This window comes from Ahaetulla prasina, chromosome 4 (genome assembly GCF_028640845.1).
Source record: "Ahaetulla prasina isolate Xishuangbanna chromosome 4, ASM2864084v1, whole genome shotgun sequence".
Lineage (NCBI taxonomy): Eukaryota > Metazoa > Chordata > Lepidosauria > Squamata > Colubridae > Ahaetulla > Ahaetulla prasina.
In genome coordinates this window covers 114,934,025-114,955,646 of record NC_080542.1, presented here as the reverse complement: position 1 = coordinate 114,955,646, position 21,622 = coordinate 114,934,025, and the positions used below count along the sequence as shown (strand labels likewise).

At 33.8% G+C, this 21,622-nt stretch overlaps 1 protein-coding gene across 4 annotated transcripts in view; it reads left to right on the top strand.

Annotated features, from left to right (window-relative positions):
- The window catches only part of DYNC1I1 (dynein cytoplasmic 1 intermediate chain 1), a 223,585-nt gene that overhangs the window by 116,952 nt on the left and 85,011 nt on the right, over positions 1 to 21,622 (top strand). For all 4 annotated transcript variants that reach the window (XM_058183264.1, XM_058183263.1, XM_058183266.1 and 1 more), the window contains 3 exons: positions 900 to 1,062; positions 4,296 to 4,395; positions 10,792 to 10,917. In XM_058183264.1, the coding sequence (XP_058039247.1) occupies positions 900 to 1,062; positions 4,296 to 4,395; positions 10,792 to 10,917 (389 nt within the window). The remainder of the gene's footprint in view (positions 1 to 899; positions 1,063 to 4,295; positions 4,396 to 10,791; positions 10,918 to 21,622) is intronic.

The following is a 21,622-nucleotide window of genomic DNA, read 5'->3' as shown; positions in this document are numbered from 1 at the left end:
CCATTGTAATACCAATGAAGAAACCAAACATTCTCTAACTTCTACCTTTATAATTTTTCTAATACATCAATCTGGTCCCTGTATTTTAAATTGAATTTCTTCTAATAAATTGAGTATGATGAGTTTCCAGTAATCAGAAAGGTCCAATATTATAAAACTGTTTCCAAGATCTGTTCTTTATGTAACTTCTCTTTTATAAATGGAGCAAAGCATTCATTTTAATCAGTTAAGAATATTTTAACCTAGCTAGGTGTCACACACATCTGACCATTATTTAATTTGAAAAAAACAGGGTTATACCTTGTTAATACTGGGATAGAAAGTCTCTAAATCCCAGACAGAAAAATTTAAAAAAAAATCCCAGAAGAAAGCAACAACAAACTACTTCCAATTTATTGCCAATAAAACTACACAATGTATCCATTTAGCCATCAGGAGTAAAGCTCAACTTCATATTTTAAGAACATTTTAGGATTTGTTTGGTTTAGAAATTGAAATTGAAGATGGCTTCTGTATTGAAAAAGCATCTAAGACTACTTTTTTGTTAAACCTGTTTCACTGTCTTTCCAAGCTTGCCTGGGTAGTAAGAATCAATCAAAAATATTTCCTAAAATCTGAACGTGAAGTTTATTTTTTTGTGTGATCTTAACTATTTTCTTCTTCTTAATAATAAATATGCAAGATATAGGATGTCTTTGGTATAGAAGCCACATTCTAGGATTATGTAGTGCTATATTAATGAATTCATTTTTTTTTCTTTAGAAGGCAGCAAACCATCCAATTTTGCCAATTTCACTATAGGTTTCATAGGAAGATCTCATTTCTTTTCTGAAGAGTTAGATTCATCTGGAAATATTTAAATGCTTGTATGTTTAATGCTGCCAATATTCTTTTGGAAGCTCCTCCTAGAGAATTGACAGAGGAAGAAAAGCAACAGATTTTACATTCAGAAGAATTCCTTATATTTTTTGACCGGACAATACGTGTGATTGAGCGAGCTCTAGCTGAAGATTCGGACATTTTCTTTGACTACAGTGGCCGGGATGTAGAGGAAAAAGATGGGTCAGTGCTCCCCTCCTTTTTTAAAAAGATTTTTTTTTAAATAAAATGGTAATTGGTGACTATAGAGAACAACACCTCAATACATAATAAATAAATAAATAAATAAATAAATAAATACATACATACATACATACATACATACATACATACATACAAACAAACAAACAAACAAACAAATAAATAAATAAATAAATAAATAAATAAATAAATAAATACCGAATGCGGTTGCGCGGGGGATAGAGGGAGCGTCTCGGAGCTTCCATATAACACCTCTCCTGCACAAGCTGCACTGGTTGCCGGTGGTCTTCCGGGTGCAATTCAAGGTGTTGGTGATCACCTTTAAAGCGCTCTATGGCATGGGACCAGGTTACTTACGGGACCGCCTACTGCCGCCAATAGCCTCCCATCGACCTGTGCACTCCCACAGGGAGGGTCTCCTCGGGGTGCCGTCAGCTAAACAATGTCGGCTGGTGGCCCCCAGGGGAAGAGCCTTCTCTGTGGGGGTACCTACTGCCTCTGGGGCTATGCCTTCTTCCCGACCTCCGGGCCTTTAAGCGCGAGCTCAAGACTTTTTTGTTTCACCGAGCAGGGTTGGCCTAAGGGTAATTTTTAATGGGTGGTTTTATTATTTGTTATTTTAATATTCGGCCTATGGATTCATATTTTTAAATTTCAAATATTGTGTTTTAATTTTTGTATATGTCTTTTTAACTTGGTTGTAAACCGCCCTGAGTCTTCGGAGAAGGGCGGTATAGAAATGTAAATAATAAATAAATAAATAAATGTTCAATAAACTTTCTGAGTTCAATAATGTAATAAAATACATTTACTGGATCCTCTTCATTAATTCTAGTGGCTTTCAAGGTTCACAACTGTCTTAATCCTGCTTAATCTTATTGTAACATATTGAAACAGAGAAGAAATGAATATACCAGCTTTTATTTAGATCAGTTGCCAAGTTTGAGAAATACTGATTTAGATCAACTAGACTCTAAACTAAAAGGCACACAACATTAGGGTAAATATAACTTTTGCTCTTTGAATGATTCTACAGGCTATATTCTATAAAGTGTGTTTGTCTGTACCACAGGGAAATCTGCTAAAAAGAATGTTACACATATTTTTGCATGCTATGGGTTTTTTATTAATTGTTCAACAAAATATTATATTTCACAAAAAATTAACACGCAAACCAGCTAATACAATTTTCTCCAAAGTGGAAGTAGGTTCTAGACTACAAGTCCCAAAATCTTTCAGTCATGAGCAATAGCAATAGCACTTAGACTCCCATACCGCTTTACAGTGCATTAGAGGCCTCTCTAAGTGGTTTACAGAGTCAGCATATTGTCCCCAACAATTTGGGTCCTCATTTTACCACCTCAGAAGGATGGAATGCTGAGTCAACCTTGAGTCTGGTGAGATTTGAATTGCCAAACTGCAGGCAGCCGGTAGTCAGCAGAAGTAGCTTGCAGTTCTGCATTCTAACCACTGCACCACCATAATTACATTATTGTAATTGAAACCAGTATTATAAGACATAGCAGAATAATAGAGTTGGAAGGACTTTGGAGGTCTTCTGTTCCAACCCCTTGCTCAGGTAGGAAACCCTAAACAATTTCAGGCAAATGTCCAATCTCTTCTTAAAAATCTCCAGTTTTGGAGTACTCACAATTTCTGGAGGCAAGTTGCTCCATTGATTAATTATTCTAACTGTCAGGAAATTTCTCCTTAGTTCTACGTTGCTTTTTTCCTTGATTAATTTATATCCATTGCTTCTTGTCCTGCCTTCAAGTGCTTTGGAGATTAGGTTAACTCCCTTTTCTTTGTGGCAGCCCATAGATATTGAAACACTGCTATCATGTTAATTTCAGTTCTTTTTTTCATTGAACTAGATATACGTGATTCTTGAAACTGTTCTTCATATGTTTTTGCCTTCAATCCCCTAATAATTTTTGTTGCTCTTCTCTGTACCCTTTCTGGTGTCTTAACATCATTTTTACAGTGTGGCAATCAAATTTGGATGTAATGTGTATTCCAAATATGGTCTTACCAAGGCATTATAAAGTTGTACTAACACATCAGTGATCTTTATACCTCTATTACCGTATTTCCCCGAAAATAAGACTCTGTCTTATATTTTTTTGAACCCTGAAATAATTGCTTGGCCTTATTGCCATGCGCTCAAAAACCCAATTGGACTTATTATCAGAGGATGTCTTATTTTGGGGAAAACAGGGTAATACAGCGCAAGACTGCATTGGCTTTTTTGGCAGCTTCAGTACACTACTGGCTCATATTTAAGTGATTGTCCACTAGGACTCCAGGATCCTTCTTACAATTACTACTGTTGAACCAGGTACCATCTATGCTATACTTGTGCATATTTCTCAGATCCATTCATGTCTGAAGGATCTGAAAAAAGAAAATCTGAGCCATGATTTGTTTTGTGTATAGTTTACATAGGATGTAGAACTTCTGAATCTACATGGAAAGACTCAGCATTTGTTCAAAATATTCCCTAGGAAGGAAATAGGGCTTAACTTTTCTTTTGTCAGAGTTTGGGAATATTACTTTCCATTATAATGCTGACTGAAAGATTTTTGGAGTTGTAGCCAGAATCCAATAGCACTTTGGGAGAGATTGTGTAAGCTGGTTTGCTTGTTAATTTGTTAATTTGTAATGAATCATAATATATTGTTGAATAATTAATAAACAACATTCACAGCATACACAAATATGTGACATTCTCTATAGCAGTTTTCTTTATGAAGTTCATGTGTTAGCTAATATAATGTGAAACCCAGCATCACAACTAAGCCAGTTTGAACCTGTGCTATACCACTATTTTTTTATGTAGGCCAATGAAGACTGTATGAAATGTTTGAAGTCAAAGTTAAATTAAGACAGTAAACTATATAGATTTTCATCTGTTGTTCAATATTGTTTGTGATTTTCTATCGCCTGAGTAAATTAAGGAATGTAGATAAATGTAGAACCATTATTTTCCACTTGTTTAGATTGTTTAGGTATAACATATTTATTCTTAGCCTATTTCTTTCCTTTGGTTTAAATTATGGACAGGATAGACAGAGACATCATCAGGTTAAGAAATAGAAAAAACTGAAATAGCTAAGGGAATGTAGTAGAGAAGTGATGTGAACTAAAATTTTATTATTTTAAAATGTCAGCCCTAATTTTAAGTAGTGACATAATCCTTGTTCAAATCCATATAGTGATGTCCAAGCTGGAGCCAACCTTTCCTTCAGCCGACAATTTTATGATGAGCATTGGTCTAAACATCGTGTTGTCACTTGTATGGATTGGTCCCTACAGGTAAGATTTGTAACTTGTTTTCTTAATATTTTTTACTAGTTGTGTTTTATAAGTTTTAAAAATTATTTTATATGTTTATATTTTTATTTTAAATCTTAGATTTGAAATTGGCTGAAAAATTGACATAAAACATTTATATGTTTTATATTTAAATAAAGAAAACAAATAGACTTTGTGATCATTTAACTACCTTTCTCTTTCTTGTAATCATCCATAGGTGTTGGAACACATATATAATTTAAACTAGATGTTAAACTTTGTAGATACTCTTCAACACACTTGGACTAAGAATGTCTAAAAGATAATAAAATAAATAAGCATGCTACTATGCTAGTAATTCCAAGTATTTCAATTTAACTTTTTGAGGAACAGGCATTCAAGATTACAATAATATGTGTCAAGCTGCTATTGAGAAAAACTTGTGGTATTGGATGTTCAAAGAAAATAAGATTTAAAATGCCATCAAGTCACACAAGTTCATACAACTATACTATATTAACATGGTCATTTGTAAGAAGGCATCTAACCTTGGAAAAGGATGTATAATTTAATTGTTGAATATATATTCTATATGTAGAATATCTCAGTATCCCTAATGGGAAAAGAAATTTGATAGCAAGTTTGTGGAAGTTTGTGGAAGAGTCACTGTTCATTGAAGTATTTTATTACTTTGCCTGCAGAGAAGCATCCTATGTCAATTTTTGTCCGATTGAGACATATCAGACATTGATAGTAAACATTATTTTATGGGGTCAGATCCTCTACTGGGAATTAAAATTTGTACTTTATGTATTTTATAATAAGTTTATTAAAAGTTTAACTACAATAGTAAAAGATAACACAAACTAAAAAGAAAAAAAGAAAAAAAAAGAAAAAGTGCAAGAAAACAAATAAAAGGGATAAAAGGAGAAAGAAAGAAAAATCCCTAAGAAGGTGACTTCCCACCTTCATGATGATAAATATAAATAGTTCCAGTATCTCTTCACTTTTAATTTAACAGATGTAAAACTCTTCATACCATAGCTCAATTTTTAAATATTGGAAAATCCAAAAAGCAACTTTTTCAATCCAAGTGTGGCAAACCTGTAAACCAGTTAACAAATATAAAATTCATTTTTTCAAATCTCTACTCTTAACTATAAATAAATCGAATACACAATGTATTTTCTAATCCAGATGTCAGCTAGTCTAGAAAGAACCATCCAAAATAACAACATATTCCACATTAATCCTAATTAACAAGCAAACTGTGTTCCTTTTTTCTACATAAAACTATATTGGTCTTAATTCATTCAAATGATTAATATGCTTTATCTCGAGTGTCTTCAAAACTTTAACAATCCTTCTGTAAATCCAGAAGGAGGAAATTATTCCATAACTCTCTCGAATTGGCATTTTTATTTCCTTCTCAATTTTAATCTGTTTTGTATATTCAATGACAAATGTTTTTTATATTCAATGACAAATACCTGTTCACTTTGTTCTCCACAATTATATCATGTTATTGTTCCAAATCTTTTTCTTTTCTTCATCTTCTTCTGAGACTATACTGTTCATAAGAACACAAACACAACTGACTGTTGATTCAAGGTCCTGGTGACATTTCTCAAAAATATCAATTGCATTAAAAGTTGCTTACTTATAAGTTGTTGTTCAAATAGCAGAGCTTTATGGATTGTTGTGCTGATAACATAAAGGAACAAATAATGTCGACTCTCAAGATAACAAATAATGTGACATGTCGACTTTTAAGAATATACCAGCCTTGGTATATTTTGAATCAGTTATTTTGGGCCTCAGAGATACAAACCTGCATATAGCTTGAGAGAAATAATGCAGATATTGAAGTTCATTTTTTATTTATAGCATGTAACTTCATCTTTATTGCCAGAGTGGTTTTTGTATCCATGTGTTTTAATTAAATCCATTTTGCAACAGATATGGCTAAGTACGTGGGTGGCCGATAGCCTATGTGGATTTCACAGAAATAGGAAACAAGCCTGAGGAAAAACTTATCTTGGGCTATTCAAGGGGGTGGAAATTACATGGAATTCCTATCTGATAGTTTTTTAACAAGCAGCATTTATAGTATTCCCACAATAGCAAGATAAGCCCAACTTAGAAGGCAACTGCCAAAATATAATTGTTCATTCCCTCAGGCAGGCAAGTATACAGGGTATTCCTCTTTCTTTGTTCTGGGTGGCCTTGTTTCACCTTCTTTTCTTCCAGCTTTTATCTCAGATGTTCACCTTAGCTACTCTCACTGCCATATCTGATACCTAGGTTTCATGCTTCAAACATATAGTTAAATAGGCAGATGCACTGGTGAGCTGCTGCCAGTTGTAACAACCAGTTCGCCCAGCACTGAAAATGTGAGTGTGTTACAAGTGTTACAACTTCCAGAATATTATAGTTATGGTGACTGTCCTATCATAATTGAAAAGTACCAATTTGGGAATAATTATATGGCCTCAATACATTGTTGTGCTTACAGTGCTTGAGTGGCTCAATGAAAGCCACACAATGGAATTTTCCAGGATTATATAATGTGGATAAGCATTCATGTTATTGATCATCAGAAATAAATGTAGAAATATGAAAAGTATCTTTATATGTGAAGCCAGTTTTTCTTTCCCCATTGCCCCAAATGGTCACCTCAGAGAAAAACCTGTATTTTGACTTTTACTTAATTTCCCTGATACACTATAGTTTCATTCCAAACTACCTGTGTTTATTGATACGCTATTACTTTTAGATTGCCAGGCCCATCTGATGAGGCTTTATTGAATATTTGCTTTGAGCAATAAACAGTGCTTTCCTCCCTAATTCAAGGTGTGAATCCAAAGCCGGTTGATTAATTATAACACCTGACATATAAGATATTGAAATGACTTTGCAAAAAACATAAGACCAACCAACTGCACAATGAAAATGGAACATTTCTTTTAATGTGTCCAAAATTGCATGCTTGAAGTGGCCATTTTATTCTGCTGCTGAGAGTAATCAATGAAGCTTTGTTGAAGGCTGTCCTATATCTGAGCTAAATCATATTTATTCATAGAAGAACCCAAATACAGTTATAGACACAGACTTGTACTGGAAGCAGAGGATATATAAAATACTAGTGCTTATAATATATACTATTAAAATATTCTGTGCATTATAACCAAGTAAAATGTGTAATAGTGATTCACATTGTGAAAACAGGAAATAATGAGAAATATATTTAATAACTACAGATATAGATAAAGCAATATGATTCCTATGACTAATAAGGCAGGAGACAAGCAAATATTAAAGAAGTGAAGAGAAATGGATCAGTGACTGAATCTCCACATACCAAGTTGTTTTATTGTGCCTCTGTGAAAGCCATACAAAGTCTGTTGATGAAAACTGGTAATTCCATTGTAAAATCATAGTTTATTTATTTATTTATTTGCTGCACATCTTGTATTCAACAACTTTATTTATTTATTTATTTATATTTATTTATTTATTTATTTATTTTATTTATTTATTTTTGTCACAACAATATATGTAGGTATCATAAAAAAAAATTTATAGTATATAAACACATATATGAGTAAATATAAGGAGGTATAAGCATATATATATATAGGAAGAAGAAAAGAAAAACAATAGGACAGGAACGGTAGGCACGTTTGTGCTCTTATGCACGCCCCTTATGGTCCTCTTAGGAATGGGGTGAGGTCAATAGTAGAAAGTTTTTAGTTAAAGCTTTTAGGATTATGAGAAGAGACCACAGAGTCAGGTAAAGTATTCCAAGCACTGATGATTCTGTTACAGAAGTCATATTTTCTGCAATCTAGGTTAAAGCAGTTGACATTAAGTTTAAATCTATTAGTTGCTCTAGTATTATTGCAATTAAAGCTGAAGTAGTCTTTGACAGGAAGGACATTACAATAGATGATTCTGTGAGTTAAACTTAGGTCTTGTCGAAGGCGACGGAGTTCCAAGTTTTCTAAGCCTAGGATTTCAAGTCTGGTGGGATAAGGTATTTTATTGTTTTCAGAGGAATGAAGAACTCTTCTTGTAAAATATTTCTGGACACGTTCAATTGTATTGATGTCAGAGATGTGGTGAGGGTTCCAAACAGGCGAGCTGTATTCTACAATTGGTCTAGCAAATGTTTTATATGCTCTGGTTAGTAGTGTGGTGTTTTTGGAAAAGAAGCTACGAAAGATTAGGTTTACAACTCTTAGAGCTTTTTTTGCTATGTAGTTGCAGTGGGCTTTGGCACTTAGATCATTTGACATGAAAACTCCAAGGTCTTTAACGGGATGAGGGTCGTCTGTAAGGTAATGTCCATCTAGTATGTACTTAGTGTTTGGGTTCTTTTTTCCTATATGTAAGACTGAGCATTTGCTGGTTGAAATTTGGAGCTGCCATTTTTTAGACCAAGCGGTTAGATGACCAAGGTCGTTTTGAATGATAGAAGTATTGTCTGTGGTATTAAATAGTTTGACATCGTCAGCAAAGAGAACACAATTATTTGAGATATGGTCACAAAGATCATTAATGTATAGTATAAAGAGTGTTGGTCCAAGGACGCTGCCTTGAGGAATGCCACTCTTGACAGGAACAGGATTCGATAAAGCATTGCCAATTTTGACCACTTGTTGTCCGTTAGACAGAAAAGCAGATATCCATTTGTGAAGCGGTCCTGAGATGCCATAGGATATTAGTTTTGGGAGAAGTTTATCGTGTGCTACTGAGTCAAAAGCTTTGCAGAAGTCTATGTAGATTGCATCTATTGATTTGCTTTGATTAAGATTTGTAGTTCATGTGTTTTTACAGTGGACAAGTTGTAAGTTACATGATAATTTTTTCCTGAAACCAAATTGTTTATTGGAGAGTAGGTTCTTAGATTCTAAGTGTGAGGTAATGGATTGGTTGATGATTGATTCCATGACTTTGCAGGTGATGCAGCAAAGAGAGATCGGTCTGTAATTTTCGACTAAGCTGGGGTCTCCTTTTTTGAAGATAGGGATGACTGTGGCTAGTGACCAAAATTTGGGAAGGGAACTGGTAGTGAAAGCTTTATCAAAGATAATACTTAGGGGTTCTGCTATATTAATGGAAAGTTTTTTTATGCACATAGTCCATCAGGTCCAATAGATAGCGATGGTTTTAGGTTATGAAGAGCGTTTCCAACATTATCTTCTGTGAAATCTATATGAGTTAAGTCATCATAATCATTGCTGGTACGTTTGTGGAATGTCGGATGTGTGTTATCGGAGTTAACAAAAACTGAGCCAAAGAAAATGTTGAAGAGGTTTGCTTTAACTGTTTCATCATTGCATTCAACTTAGGGAGCCTTACAGTGGTTAGTATAACTTTCAATAGTTAGCATAATTCCAATAGTCTCTATTAATATTTTGTCAAGAACAAAATATTTTGCCTTTAATTTAAGGGTAAAATGTAGATGTTGCAGTCCAATGTGGTGATAACCATTAATTTAAGTAGTTTTTTAAAAAAGCTAGATAGAGGATCAAGCCATCATTCTGTGGCTCTTATTCTTGATGACTCCATACTGTTTCCTGCATCACAGGCAGGAAGTAACTGATACTCTTAGTATCAGTGACTAGGAAGTGAGAATATATGTTGGTTCTTTCATGCAAACTTCTCAAGGGCACATATCTGGATACTGTGTGACATAGAAGCTAAACTTGATGGGTTCCAGATCCTTATATTTTTGTGTGTTTCAGTAATTTCAAATATAAACCACACTTTTTCTTTATTTTTTTAGTTTTGTACCAGGTGGGATAAACATACACACACAGAACTTTAATGGCTGTGTGCACTTCACAAAATGCACCTTCCCTGAAGCGTTAAAGTAGCTATATGGCTTGGCTGCAGAGAAAAGATACAGTATTTCTCTGAAGGCAGCCAGGCCACATGCTTCCATTTGCACTGACTTCACTTTTGTTGTAAGCAGAGCAGCTGGCCAAAGCCATTCATTGGGAAAACCCATGAAGTAGCTAGTCAACCCTACAGGTATAAGATTAGTCTACGTTGTGATTTGAGGAAAGGGCATTTGCTTCCTTCTGAATACTTTGTAAACACAGGCACTTAAGTTTAACCACTCACCAATCATCAGCAGTGCCACATATGTCAAGCAGATGTGAATGTAGAATTCCAACCAGGTGAGTGAATTTGGTGATGAAGGCAATTATAGCACAGGCTGTCTTTTCATCACTAGTTCTCTAATTTCAGATCTGGTTATGTAGAAAAGTTTTCTACTTTATAGACCATTCTGTCTTTCTTTTGCCAGACCTTCTGGATAGACCTATCTGCTTATGTGATTTTACTCAGCATACACCATTTTGTCCACTACTGTGTATCCAAATTAACTGCCTGTTACTTTCTTTATAGTATCCTGAGTTGATGGTTGCTTCGTATAACAACAATGAAGATGCTCCACATGAACCTGATGGGGTGGCCTTGGTCTGGAACATGAAATTCAAAAAAACAACTCCTGAGTATGTTTTTCACTGCCAGGTAAGACAGTTCAAAATGCTTATTTCATAAAAGATGTGCTGAGGATTACTGTTTGTCCCATCTGCCCACAATTCAGAAGAGCTTGAAGTTAAAAATAGCAGCTATAGAAAGAAAAAAAGGAACTAGGAAGTATGCTAATATTTTCAGAATGCATTCAGTTTTCTAAAACAACATAGGCTGGTTGGAGACTGTGTGTCATTTTTTGTCTATTTTAAACAATCCCCAAGAGAATTTATTTATAAAAACCTCACACTTATGAAGTAAATGTGGTATACCACTTCCTCCTCCAGCTGGCAACATATGCTTTCCCACCCACGTAAATTCCCTTGTGTTTTCTATTTCAAAGCAGCTTGTGCTCTGCTTCATTTTGCTTGGAATGATATTACAGCTTTACAATGCATCGGCACAGAGAAGATGTGCAAATATCAGCTTTGCAGGGTAGAATTGAGATCACTATTGCATTTCCACCAATTACTATCTGATTTTCCAGTTCAGGCACAGGTGTCTCTTAGATCACTATCAATATCTTAGTGCAACAATTGAGGCAAGAAATCAAGAGGTATATCTGGAAAATCAAAGAAGTGTATTCCTAGCTGCTTTTTTTTTCAAGATCGTCTTGAGCCAAGAACATTTGTGGCAATAAAGTTAGATCTTGACTTACACCCGTTCACTTAGTGACTGTTGAAAGTCATGATGGTACTAGAAAAAGTGACTTATGAATGGTCCTTGCATTTACAACTGTCACAGCTTCCACATGGTCATGTGATCAAAAATTGGTGCTTGGCAACCGGCATGTATTTACAATGGTTGCAGCATCCCAGCATCATGTGATCATCATTTATGACATTCCCAGCTAGCCTCCAAAGACCAAAGTCAATGGGAAAAGCCAGATTAATTTAGCAACCATGCGATTCACTTAACTGCAATGATTCATTTAACATCCATTGCAAATTTGTAAAATTGGGCATGACTCACCTTGCTCAGCAATGGTAATTCTGGTTCCAATTGTGGTTATAAGCTGAGGACTATCTACACTCATTTTATCTAAAAGGTCCCTTACTTTTTTTTTTCTCCAATTAATTGTATAAATTGGCAATTTTCTGTATTTTCTGTTACGGGTTGCACCAGTGGAAGCTAACCCAATTTCATTGTATTCATGATGTACAATGACAATAAAGGCTATTATTATTATTACTGACTTAATTTTGTATTAGTTAATTTTGTTGTATGGTAAGGAAGTCCATGTATTTCAGCAACCTAGTTTTAGGAGCTATTAAGATATTAAGAGATCTGCCATGATACTAGCCACAACATCTCCTTTTACTAGCTAAATTACAGTTTTTATATCAAAACTCTGTTCTATTATAATTTCACCATCTCCTGACTTTCTGCAACTAGCAGAAAGTATTTAGTTTGTCTTCAATCTGAAATAATAAACTTATTTTGAACTGAAAATAATACAAGTTAATGTTGTTTGGATTAATGAGATATCAGACTCATATTTCTCATGATCAAAATATTTAGCGTAGAGATAAGTACTTCATAGTTTTGCCCTACATTTCTATCTCTAGTTTATTATGAAAGTATTATATTTCAGAAAGGGAAAGGACCTATTTAACTACATCTTTCAAATGTCATCATTGTCTTTAATAATTTGTTCCATAAGGACATTACAAATTTTGTTTCTGTTGCTAATTAGATGCTTGATATCCTTTGAATATCATTCGTATCTGAAATTTCAAAATGCCCTCTCTGCTGAGAATAATTTGCAGGGAAATTATTCATTTGGAGAGAATTTAATCCTTGAAGGTTTACAGAACATCTCTAACATCTTCATTACAGAATGTATTTGTCTTTGCCAATATCATGATGTTATATTAATATATTCAAGGTTTTGTTTGAATAAGAACAGTTTGCTGAGATTAAAACTTTAAAGGACTCAGTGGAATCATTTGAGATCTTTGATGAGAGTCAACCTTTTCATTCTATTTGTGTTGGAAAATTATGTGGAGTTTCAAACTTCAATCAACCTGAATGAGACCATGAAGTAGCCAAAAACATACCGTGCTAGGAAATATTGTGTCATTCCTTAAAACATTCTACACTATTTTTAAATGCTTTCCCTAGTATGTTTATAATGAGAATCACATATGAATTGCCATATTGATATAAAGGCAAGAGTGTGGGAGGTGAATTAGAAGGAAGGTGGATCTAGATAATGATTTTTTTTTAGTGGACTAATCTTAAAATACATGGTCTGGGCCTTCTAATTTGATAGGAGAACTATATTCAAGGAATGAATTCCTTGAGTCAGCTGAAAAACAGAAACAGAAACTTTTAAACATTTCATTTTACCTCAGAACTTGGAAGAGAGACAAGATGTGTTACAGATTATCATGATGTCATGTTTTGGTTACTTGGTGGAAACCAGCTATGTTATTATTTAGTCGCATATTTGTGTATCTAAAAAACTGCAAAGGAAATGTTCCCTAACCTGTATCTCAACACTTAATGTTCACAGTCTTTCTTATTTACCATGTCCACTTTGCAAAAACCATAGTAATTGGTGGTAGCTGTTCCATATGTTTAAATAAATGTAGACATGTTTATTACATCTTATTTGAACAAACATAATTGTCTCATTTAAAAAAAATCTAATATGTATTAAAAAGCTGAACATATTAAGTTTTTTTTTTTAAATTTACATTTATATCCCGCCCTTCTCCGAAGACTCAGGGCGGCTTACAGTGTATAAGGCAATAGTCTCATTCTATTTGTATATTTACAAAGTCAACTTATTGCCCCCCCAACAATCTGGGTCCTCATTTTACCTACCTTATAAAGGATGGAAGGCTGAGTCAACCTTGGGCCGGGCTTGAACCTGCAGTAATTGCAGGCTGCTGTGTTTTAATAAAGGCTTCTTTACAGCCTGAGCTACACAGCCTGAGTACCCAACCCAGTTCAGTAAAACTGTCAGCAAGTTTTACTCCATGAGAATGCATATCAAAAATAATTTGGACAGCAAATTATGGCTTATACAGCATACATGTACAGTTCTTCTCACTGTTTTAATGCACACCTTTTTCATTTTAAAACATCATTAATCTTATTACTTTATATATCATATGAAAATTTATTTGGCATCTTATTTATTAATGCTAAATAAATAGTAAGCAAATTTGGAAGAAATAGATAATATTTTTTGTGCAAATGAAAAATTTGAGTGGTTCTACGGTCATGTTTAAAATTTTGTACATTGGCTGCATCACTGATTATTGGAATAAATAAAATAAATTATATCTGAATGGAGGTTTAAGTTCTCCTAACTGCATAGACCACCTAAACCTTGATTGATCTAAAAAAAAAATCAGGTTTATAATTGATCAGAATTTCCATAGGAATTCTGGAATTCTGAAATATGGTTGAATAGAATTCAGGAACTCTACTCAATTATTGGTAATCAATACACTGAAATGTGTAGACCAGTATTTGAGAAATGTTTATAATTTGCTTTTTCCCATCTTTCTTCTTGTGCTTCAGTTTGTACTTTCTGACTCTAATTTTATAATTATATACAATTGTTTTCATTAATTAAAATGTTTCATTAAAAGCATTCAGTGAAAAAACTTTAAGTTTATTTAGTTGTTCTCAGAAATTAAAAAAAGGCATTATTAAAATAATATGTCACAAAAATCACAACATAGTAAACAATAGCAGCAAGTAGAGTACTACTTTTATTTCATATACTTAGTTTTTTAATGCAATTCTGAATATTTTATTTACTGTTAGATCAATAGTGAATCAAAACATAATTCAAAATAAGTCATTTTTATCTTGGTTATAAATGCTTTTCTCTTTTTGTTTTTATTTTACAATAAAATATTGTTGATAAGCATTAATAAATGAAAAAACAAGCAACAATCAATAATATAAATAAAATCACTGCTAGATAACAGGCAGAAAATTAGGAAAGAAATCAAACCTAGCAGAATAAAATGTAATTATTCAAAAGCTTAGAAACACCAATCTTGAAGCATTTTATGTGCTTTTCTTTTTAAGCTTATAGAAATAGTGCAGTTCGGTTGACTGAGTATTAGTACAAGAACAACTGAATCTCCAACCACCTTTCCGAATAGGAGATAAGGAAATAGGCACAGCTAAAATTTATTCTGCATGAGTTTGTTTAATAGCGTAGACAAGAATATCAATCTATAAAAGCCTATTTCAGTATGCTTGTATTAAATAAGTTTAGTACTGGGCTGAAAATTGCAATTTCTGACTGAAAATGGTGGGAATGCAACCCCCTTTATATTGATTTATGCAAATAAAAGTATACTTGTAACATGTGAGATCAAAAGTAGTGAGAAAATAAAAGTGAAACCAGAAAATATGAGAATTTTTTAAAAAAATTAAGAATCAAGATTCTGTAAGTCAGAATAATAATATTCTTTCTCCTTGTTTCATTTTATTTGCCTTCTAAACATGTTTTTGGCTAAAGTAGTATTTTTATTTTTTGCTTCTCTAAGGGCCCAGGGAGTGTAGGTGAGGAAAAGTAATCTGATTAGCAGAAAAACACCACTTTCTTCTTCATGGGTTCTTCAAAATAAGTCTATATTACATTGTAAAATTTAATGTGGTTAAATTTATATTTTCTTCAATATGTTTTCATACTGAACATTACCAAGCAATTTCAATAGAATCATAACTATTACTTTCATTATTACAAACTATTTTCCCACAGTTACCTTGCTCTATCCTTTATAAAATTGAAGTTGCAGTGAGTGCCATTCTGAATGGTTATAACTTTTTTGGTAACTTTAAGCAAGGATGGACAGTATGAAACTCCAAAGCCCGCATCTTTTGGTTATTAGTAGTACCTGAAATTTTTTACAGACTTTCTGGAAAATCTTTGCCTTTTTGAGACGGGATAATAATGGAAAGCAAAGCACACTCCTACAAACTACACACAATATGTCAACAGTAAGATCAGAACTTCCTTATATTACAACATGGAAAAGAAATGAGTTTTAGCAAGAGAATTTGCTGCATACTTTGCCTTGTCAGGGCATTTGGTGTTGTTTCACAAAGTCTGGTTCAGCAGTTCCAGGAGCAAAAAGGGGTTTTCACTCATGTTATGCAGCATATCCAATAATAGAAGATCAAAAGGATCTGGAAGGAAGGATCAAAAGAATCTTAGAGCATGCAGTGGACATGTGCTAAAGTTTGTTCTGGGTATGCCTGGAACTACCAGGAGAAAGCCTTAGCATGACTTGGAGTGATATAAAACAAAGCAAAATATCTTCATTTTAAAAATGGAAAGCGCCATATAAAATATATTTTACATGGACCTTCGCTAGAGGGATATATCCAATCCAAATCCAAAAATCCATATTACAATGAATGATGGCTAGGAGGCCTTACATGAACTGGCCGTTTTTAACCTGGGCCTGCTGCCAGCCCATGAAAGATCTCTCTTCTCCCTGTGGGCAGAATAAACAACACATTCTGGATCAAAAGTTTTGTTTTTCATTTCATGTAATGTTTCTGGGAAAGAAATATACCCACTTCTTCTTTTCCTGGAACTCTTCTTACAAAGTAGAAAGTTTAAGACAGAAGAAGAAAATAAACTTTCCCCACTCCAAAGGATCTGGGGCAAAGAGATATTGTCATTGTAACCATTCTTGTCTGAGATAGCTTACAGAAGATGGAAAAACAATTGATGGTTTCCTATCTGTTCACAATATACAGTATTTGGCCAGGTAACATGGCTCCATTCAAGAAAAGACCATTCAGCAAAAGGAATCATTCAACAAAAGTCCCCAATTAGAAAGTTTTTCAGATGTTGCAATAGTTCTCTGGAGAATTGTATAATACAGGATTATAATGGCAAGAAATGGACAGGTATTTCTTTACAAATACAAACTGTTTGGAACTTGAAAAGTCAGTATAAAGTAATAATTAGTGCAGTACTTTATGTTCTTGTTAATTGATTATCTCAGCATTGTCCGTCTGCTAAAATCATGGTTACTAGAATGTGTATCATTTTCAATTTAATGCATTGCTTCTCTATGTCCCAAAGGTGCTTTTTTCAAGAGGCAACTGGATTTTCTTTGTTTTTTCTTGAAGATGTTTTGCTTCTCATCTAAGAAGCTTCTTCAGTTCAGACTGAATGGTGGAGAATGGAGAATTGAAATGTCTTCAATGAAGAACAAAGAAACTCCAGTTGCCTCTTACAAAAAGCATATTTGGGACAATGGTGACCTGGATGACTGAGAAGCTCCATAGACATTTCTTCTATATGATCTCTTAATTCCGAAGCATTATGGCTTCTTAATTCTTATATAGTTTCCATCTATGGATTATTCTTCCTAGAGGAAAAGAAGACCAAACTGAGATATTTTATTCATCTTTGTTTGTCTTTGTAAGAGAGTCCATTTCCTCCTCATCCTGCAATCAAAAAAACACATGTAGTTTTTTGATGTAACTTCATATGTTGGTCTTTGGAACTAAATGGAGCACACCCCAATGAAACTAAAAATCTGGAAATGCCCCTGTGCAGCCATGAATTGTGGTTTTGTAGCCATGCTTGGTAGATTACTTGGCACAGCAGTAAAACTTTGGGAGTGGCATCTATTTTGATTCTTTCTTCAGTACCATCATCCAGTGATCCTCGCTTGGTAGACTCCATGTCACTGCTAAGCTGTCAATTTCTATGTGGGACATGGCCCTTAGGCTTTCTATTTTAATTTCAATAAAAGCTGCCCAAGCTTGGAAAATATTGTGGTTTGGTTCTAGACATCAACCGCTTAACCACACTGTGGAATGTTTCTCCCTCCTGTGCCTGGCCTCAAGTTTTCTGTAGTGGTTTTCATACACTGTCATTAAATTATGCATTTGACCACCCCTCATTGCTTATTCTGGTGTGGTCTTCCCTTTTAAACTGGGTGGATGGAATCACAAATGCCTATCTTAAAATTAAACACACTGAAGTTAACTGAAAATCTGTATTTAGTGGCAAGCATTGGCTAGAGTTCTCTCCTTCTCCATTCCCTACCACTGATTTTCATTTCTTCTTTGCTGATTTTTTCCCTCCTAAATAAAAATATGTCACTTTTGTTATATACAGTGATCTACTAGCCTGGTTTGTGAGGATATGAGAAATACAGCTTCTTAACTTCTATTGCATACTTATGTTTCTATAAAATGTGTATTGATATTAAAAAAAGAAGGGGAAAAAGAACAAATTTTTTTGCAGCTTCATTTTAGTTTGCAAAAAATGTTTTAGTTAGTTTAGTGTTCTGATGTCCCTGCATTATTTTCTCTCTTATGAATCAGTTATTACTTATTATAAAGCTTCAAAAATAATCAACATTTCTTTGAGGAGCTAAAGAGGAATTTCATCTTTGTATATGGTCAGACCAACCAACATTTTGGTTGTCATATGTAGTAAATACTCTGACTTAGTATAAATTTGTTGTGTTCCTTTCTTGGATACCATATGTCTTTTATGAAAAAGGTTCCTGATACAAAAAACTGAAGGGTACAAAAAAACAGCATGGAAAAATGAAATAATTCAACAAACTATCTGGCCCAGTCAGGCTAATAAGAAAACTCTTATCAAGCCTTTCTGTTAACTGCCCAAGTCAAACACGTCTAATGTTACTGGATATCCTTTTCCAAGATAAGCAACTAGTGCTATAAAATAACCTTTGATTAAAGGCAAAAGTGTACATTTGTAAAAGCAGGCCTGGCGCGTTTTCAGATCTTTTGACTATTCCTTAAAACATCCATTTCACAAGCTATATTTTATGAGGTCAAATTATAAGAATATTGATGATCTGCCAAACCACAAATGGTGACAAAATCATCGAACATCTTAAAAAGAATGTCTTTGGGAAAAAAAACAACAGTCCTGTTTTTAACAGATGGCTTAAAAGTGCATCACAACATTTGTTTGTTTTAAGCAAGCTCCAGGGATAGAAATAATAAATATGTCTTCATCGTCTGTAGCATTGTTGATATAGTACAATTTTATCAAACAAGGTGAGATCTATAGTTTATTACTTGTTGATTGAAATACATTTTGGTACCTCCCCTTTTAAATCATTAGGAAAAGCAAGATAAACATTTTTAAGGCATTAATCTCTGCAGTGAAAATCAATGGGAATTTGAAGTAGTTAACCTTGGCAAGATAATGTAAGATGTTATCTTTCATGAGCTGCCTAATGTTTTTTTTTAAAGAATTTATATAGAATTGCTTCCAGCCAGGTGAGTGTTGTACTGGTCTAGTAATGACCTCCTCCAGCACCTAACTTTAGTGAAACCCACTAAGTTAGTGAAATAACACCTAACGATGAGAAGAGGTTTTTTCCCCTTAGGGACCTATCTGTATCTATGCTAATGTTTTTCTTCTGGTGCCAAGCAAACATATCTTGACTTTCATTTGCCTCTTACATAATTTTATGTCTTTAGGCTGCCATAGAGGTTTAGATTTTATTATTTGGTTTTCTGTTTTAAATTAATGTCTTTCTACAAATGGGTTTTTTTCTGTTTTATGGTGATTTTTTAATTTTATAATTAAATTTGTTGTTCTTAGTATGTCTTTATTCACTATTTAGCTAGTGGTTTGGTATAGTGGTTAGGCACCAGGCTAGAACCCAGAGATTTTAGGTTGTGAATTCAGGTCCTGCCTTTGGTACAAAGCCAGTTGGGGGATTTTGGGGCTGTCATTCTTTCGCAGCCTTAGGAAGCAGGCAATGGCAATCCATTTCTGAAATTCTTGACAAGAAAACTAATTCTGGCAGTCAGTAGGACTGAACATTGACTTGAAGGCACAGAAAAAAAAAGTTTGATAAAGAATTTTCCATAACATATATAGAAAGAGAAGAGTTGCCTAGATTATAGACTTCAATATTTTCCAAGAGATAAATTTACCTGATTTAATCAGGATAGTACAGAGCCATGAGTCAGCAGCTCATGGCTCTGGAGCCACATGTAGCTCTGGAGCTCTGGAGCCACATGTAGCTCCTTCATCCCTCTGCTGCGGCTCTGTCGCTCAAAATATGCTTCACAACCGCCAATGTGCAACACCCACCGGCACAGAATTTATTGAGCTTTTTGACCCCCAGTATGCCAACCTTAGATAAATAAGTTTTTCAATACCTAGCATAAAGGTAAAAAACGATATATGCAGTGTTATCTTCATTTTAGATATCAAAAGGATTTTGTGGCTCCTGGTGTTTTCTTTTCTGTGAGAAATGAGTCCAAATGGCTCTTTGAGTTTTTAAGGTTGCCGACCCCAAGGATAGTACAACAGTTATTGCCTTTAGCTGCTCTTTGTTGCTATGCCTTTTTTTCCCCTCTCCACAAACAAAGAAATGAAGACTACATTTCCCTTTCTGCTAGTGAAAAAGCACTAGAACATTTTAAGCTACAAACTCATAGTTTGGAGTGGCTTTAAGTTTCTGGGGCATATTACCAGATTATGGTTCCCCAAGACTCATACTTAGGTTTATTGAGAACACATAACACGGAGAAAATGGGTGGGTAATAAGTTTAAAGAAAAGGATTGGGGCTTGAGAGTATGTGAAGCAGAGAACAGTAGATAGATCTATTGAAAGATAGCTATTAGGCACTAAAGACTAGTTGTGAAGAAAAATGAGGACATACAAAATAAAAGCAAAACCTAATGCTATTCAATCTACAAGACTGTGTGACTTATTTACTGTCTCCTGTATAACTTGGGTGGGTGGGTGGTCTTAGGTTACTTTGCTTTTTTAGAAAAATCTTCAAAGTTAGCCACTGCTAACTTTGTAGGGAGCCACTGATCCCTACAAAAAAGAAATTCCCTGCAAAACTACCTCTTCCTAATATAGTGTCAATATCTGCTGTTCTGCAGGCATTAGGTAACTGTTTCATTGACTTATTTTACTAGACATAGAAGGATCAGAATGCTGTCAAGCATGTTAAGATAAGACACCTTCTGTTGAGCTCATTCTATCACTTAATTCTCTTTTTCAATACATGAATTTGGTTTAATTTCTGGTCAGTAGTTTGGCTTTAAGTAAGTTACCCTGGGGGAGTTCCACCATGAACAGTTAATTCTGGCTTCCTCAAAAAAGATTTATGTACTATAATTAACTTAATTATAATTTACATACCATAACTCTATAATGTAAAGCTAAAAGCAAAAAGTCACTAGCTGAAGTATTGAAAATTTTCTAGAATTCTCTAGATTTCTACAGAGACATTATGACCTTTGAAAAAAATTAATGAAGGGGGAAACATTTAAGTTCACCACTAAGGAACTGAAAATAGGAAGGAAAGGACACTATGCTGTACAATATAAAGACAAAATGTACACTAAATCTACTCATCGCAGCAAGGCTATTGAATCATTATGTTTCATTGCTAAAACACCATTTGCCAGTAAATTTAATAATAATAATAATAATAATAATAATAATAATAATAATAATAATAATAATAATAATAATAATAATAATAATAATAATAATTTAATTTTTATACCGCCCTTCTCCCGAAGGACTCAGGGTGGTGAACAGGCAAATAAAATAATACAATATATTACAATAAAACACATTTTAAAAAACTTATTCAAAATAGCCTAAATTTAAAATACCATACAAAATATAAAAAATAAACCCCAATAAAATCCATATTTAAAAACCCTATTTAATTTGTG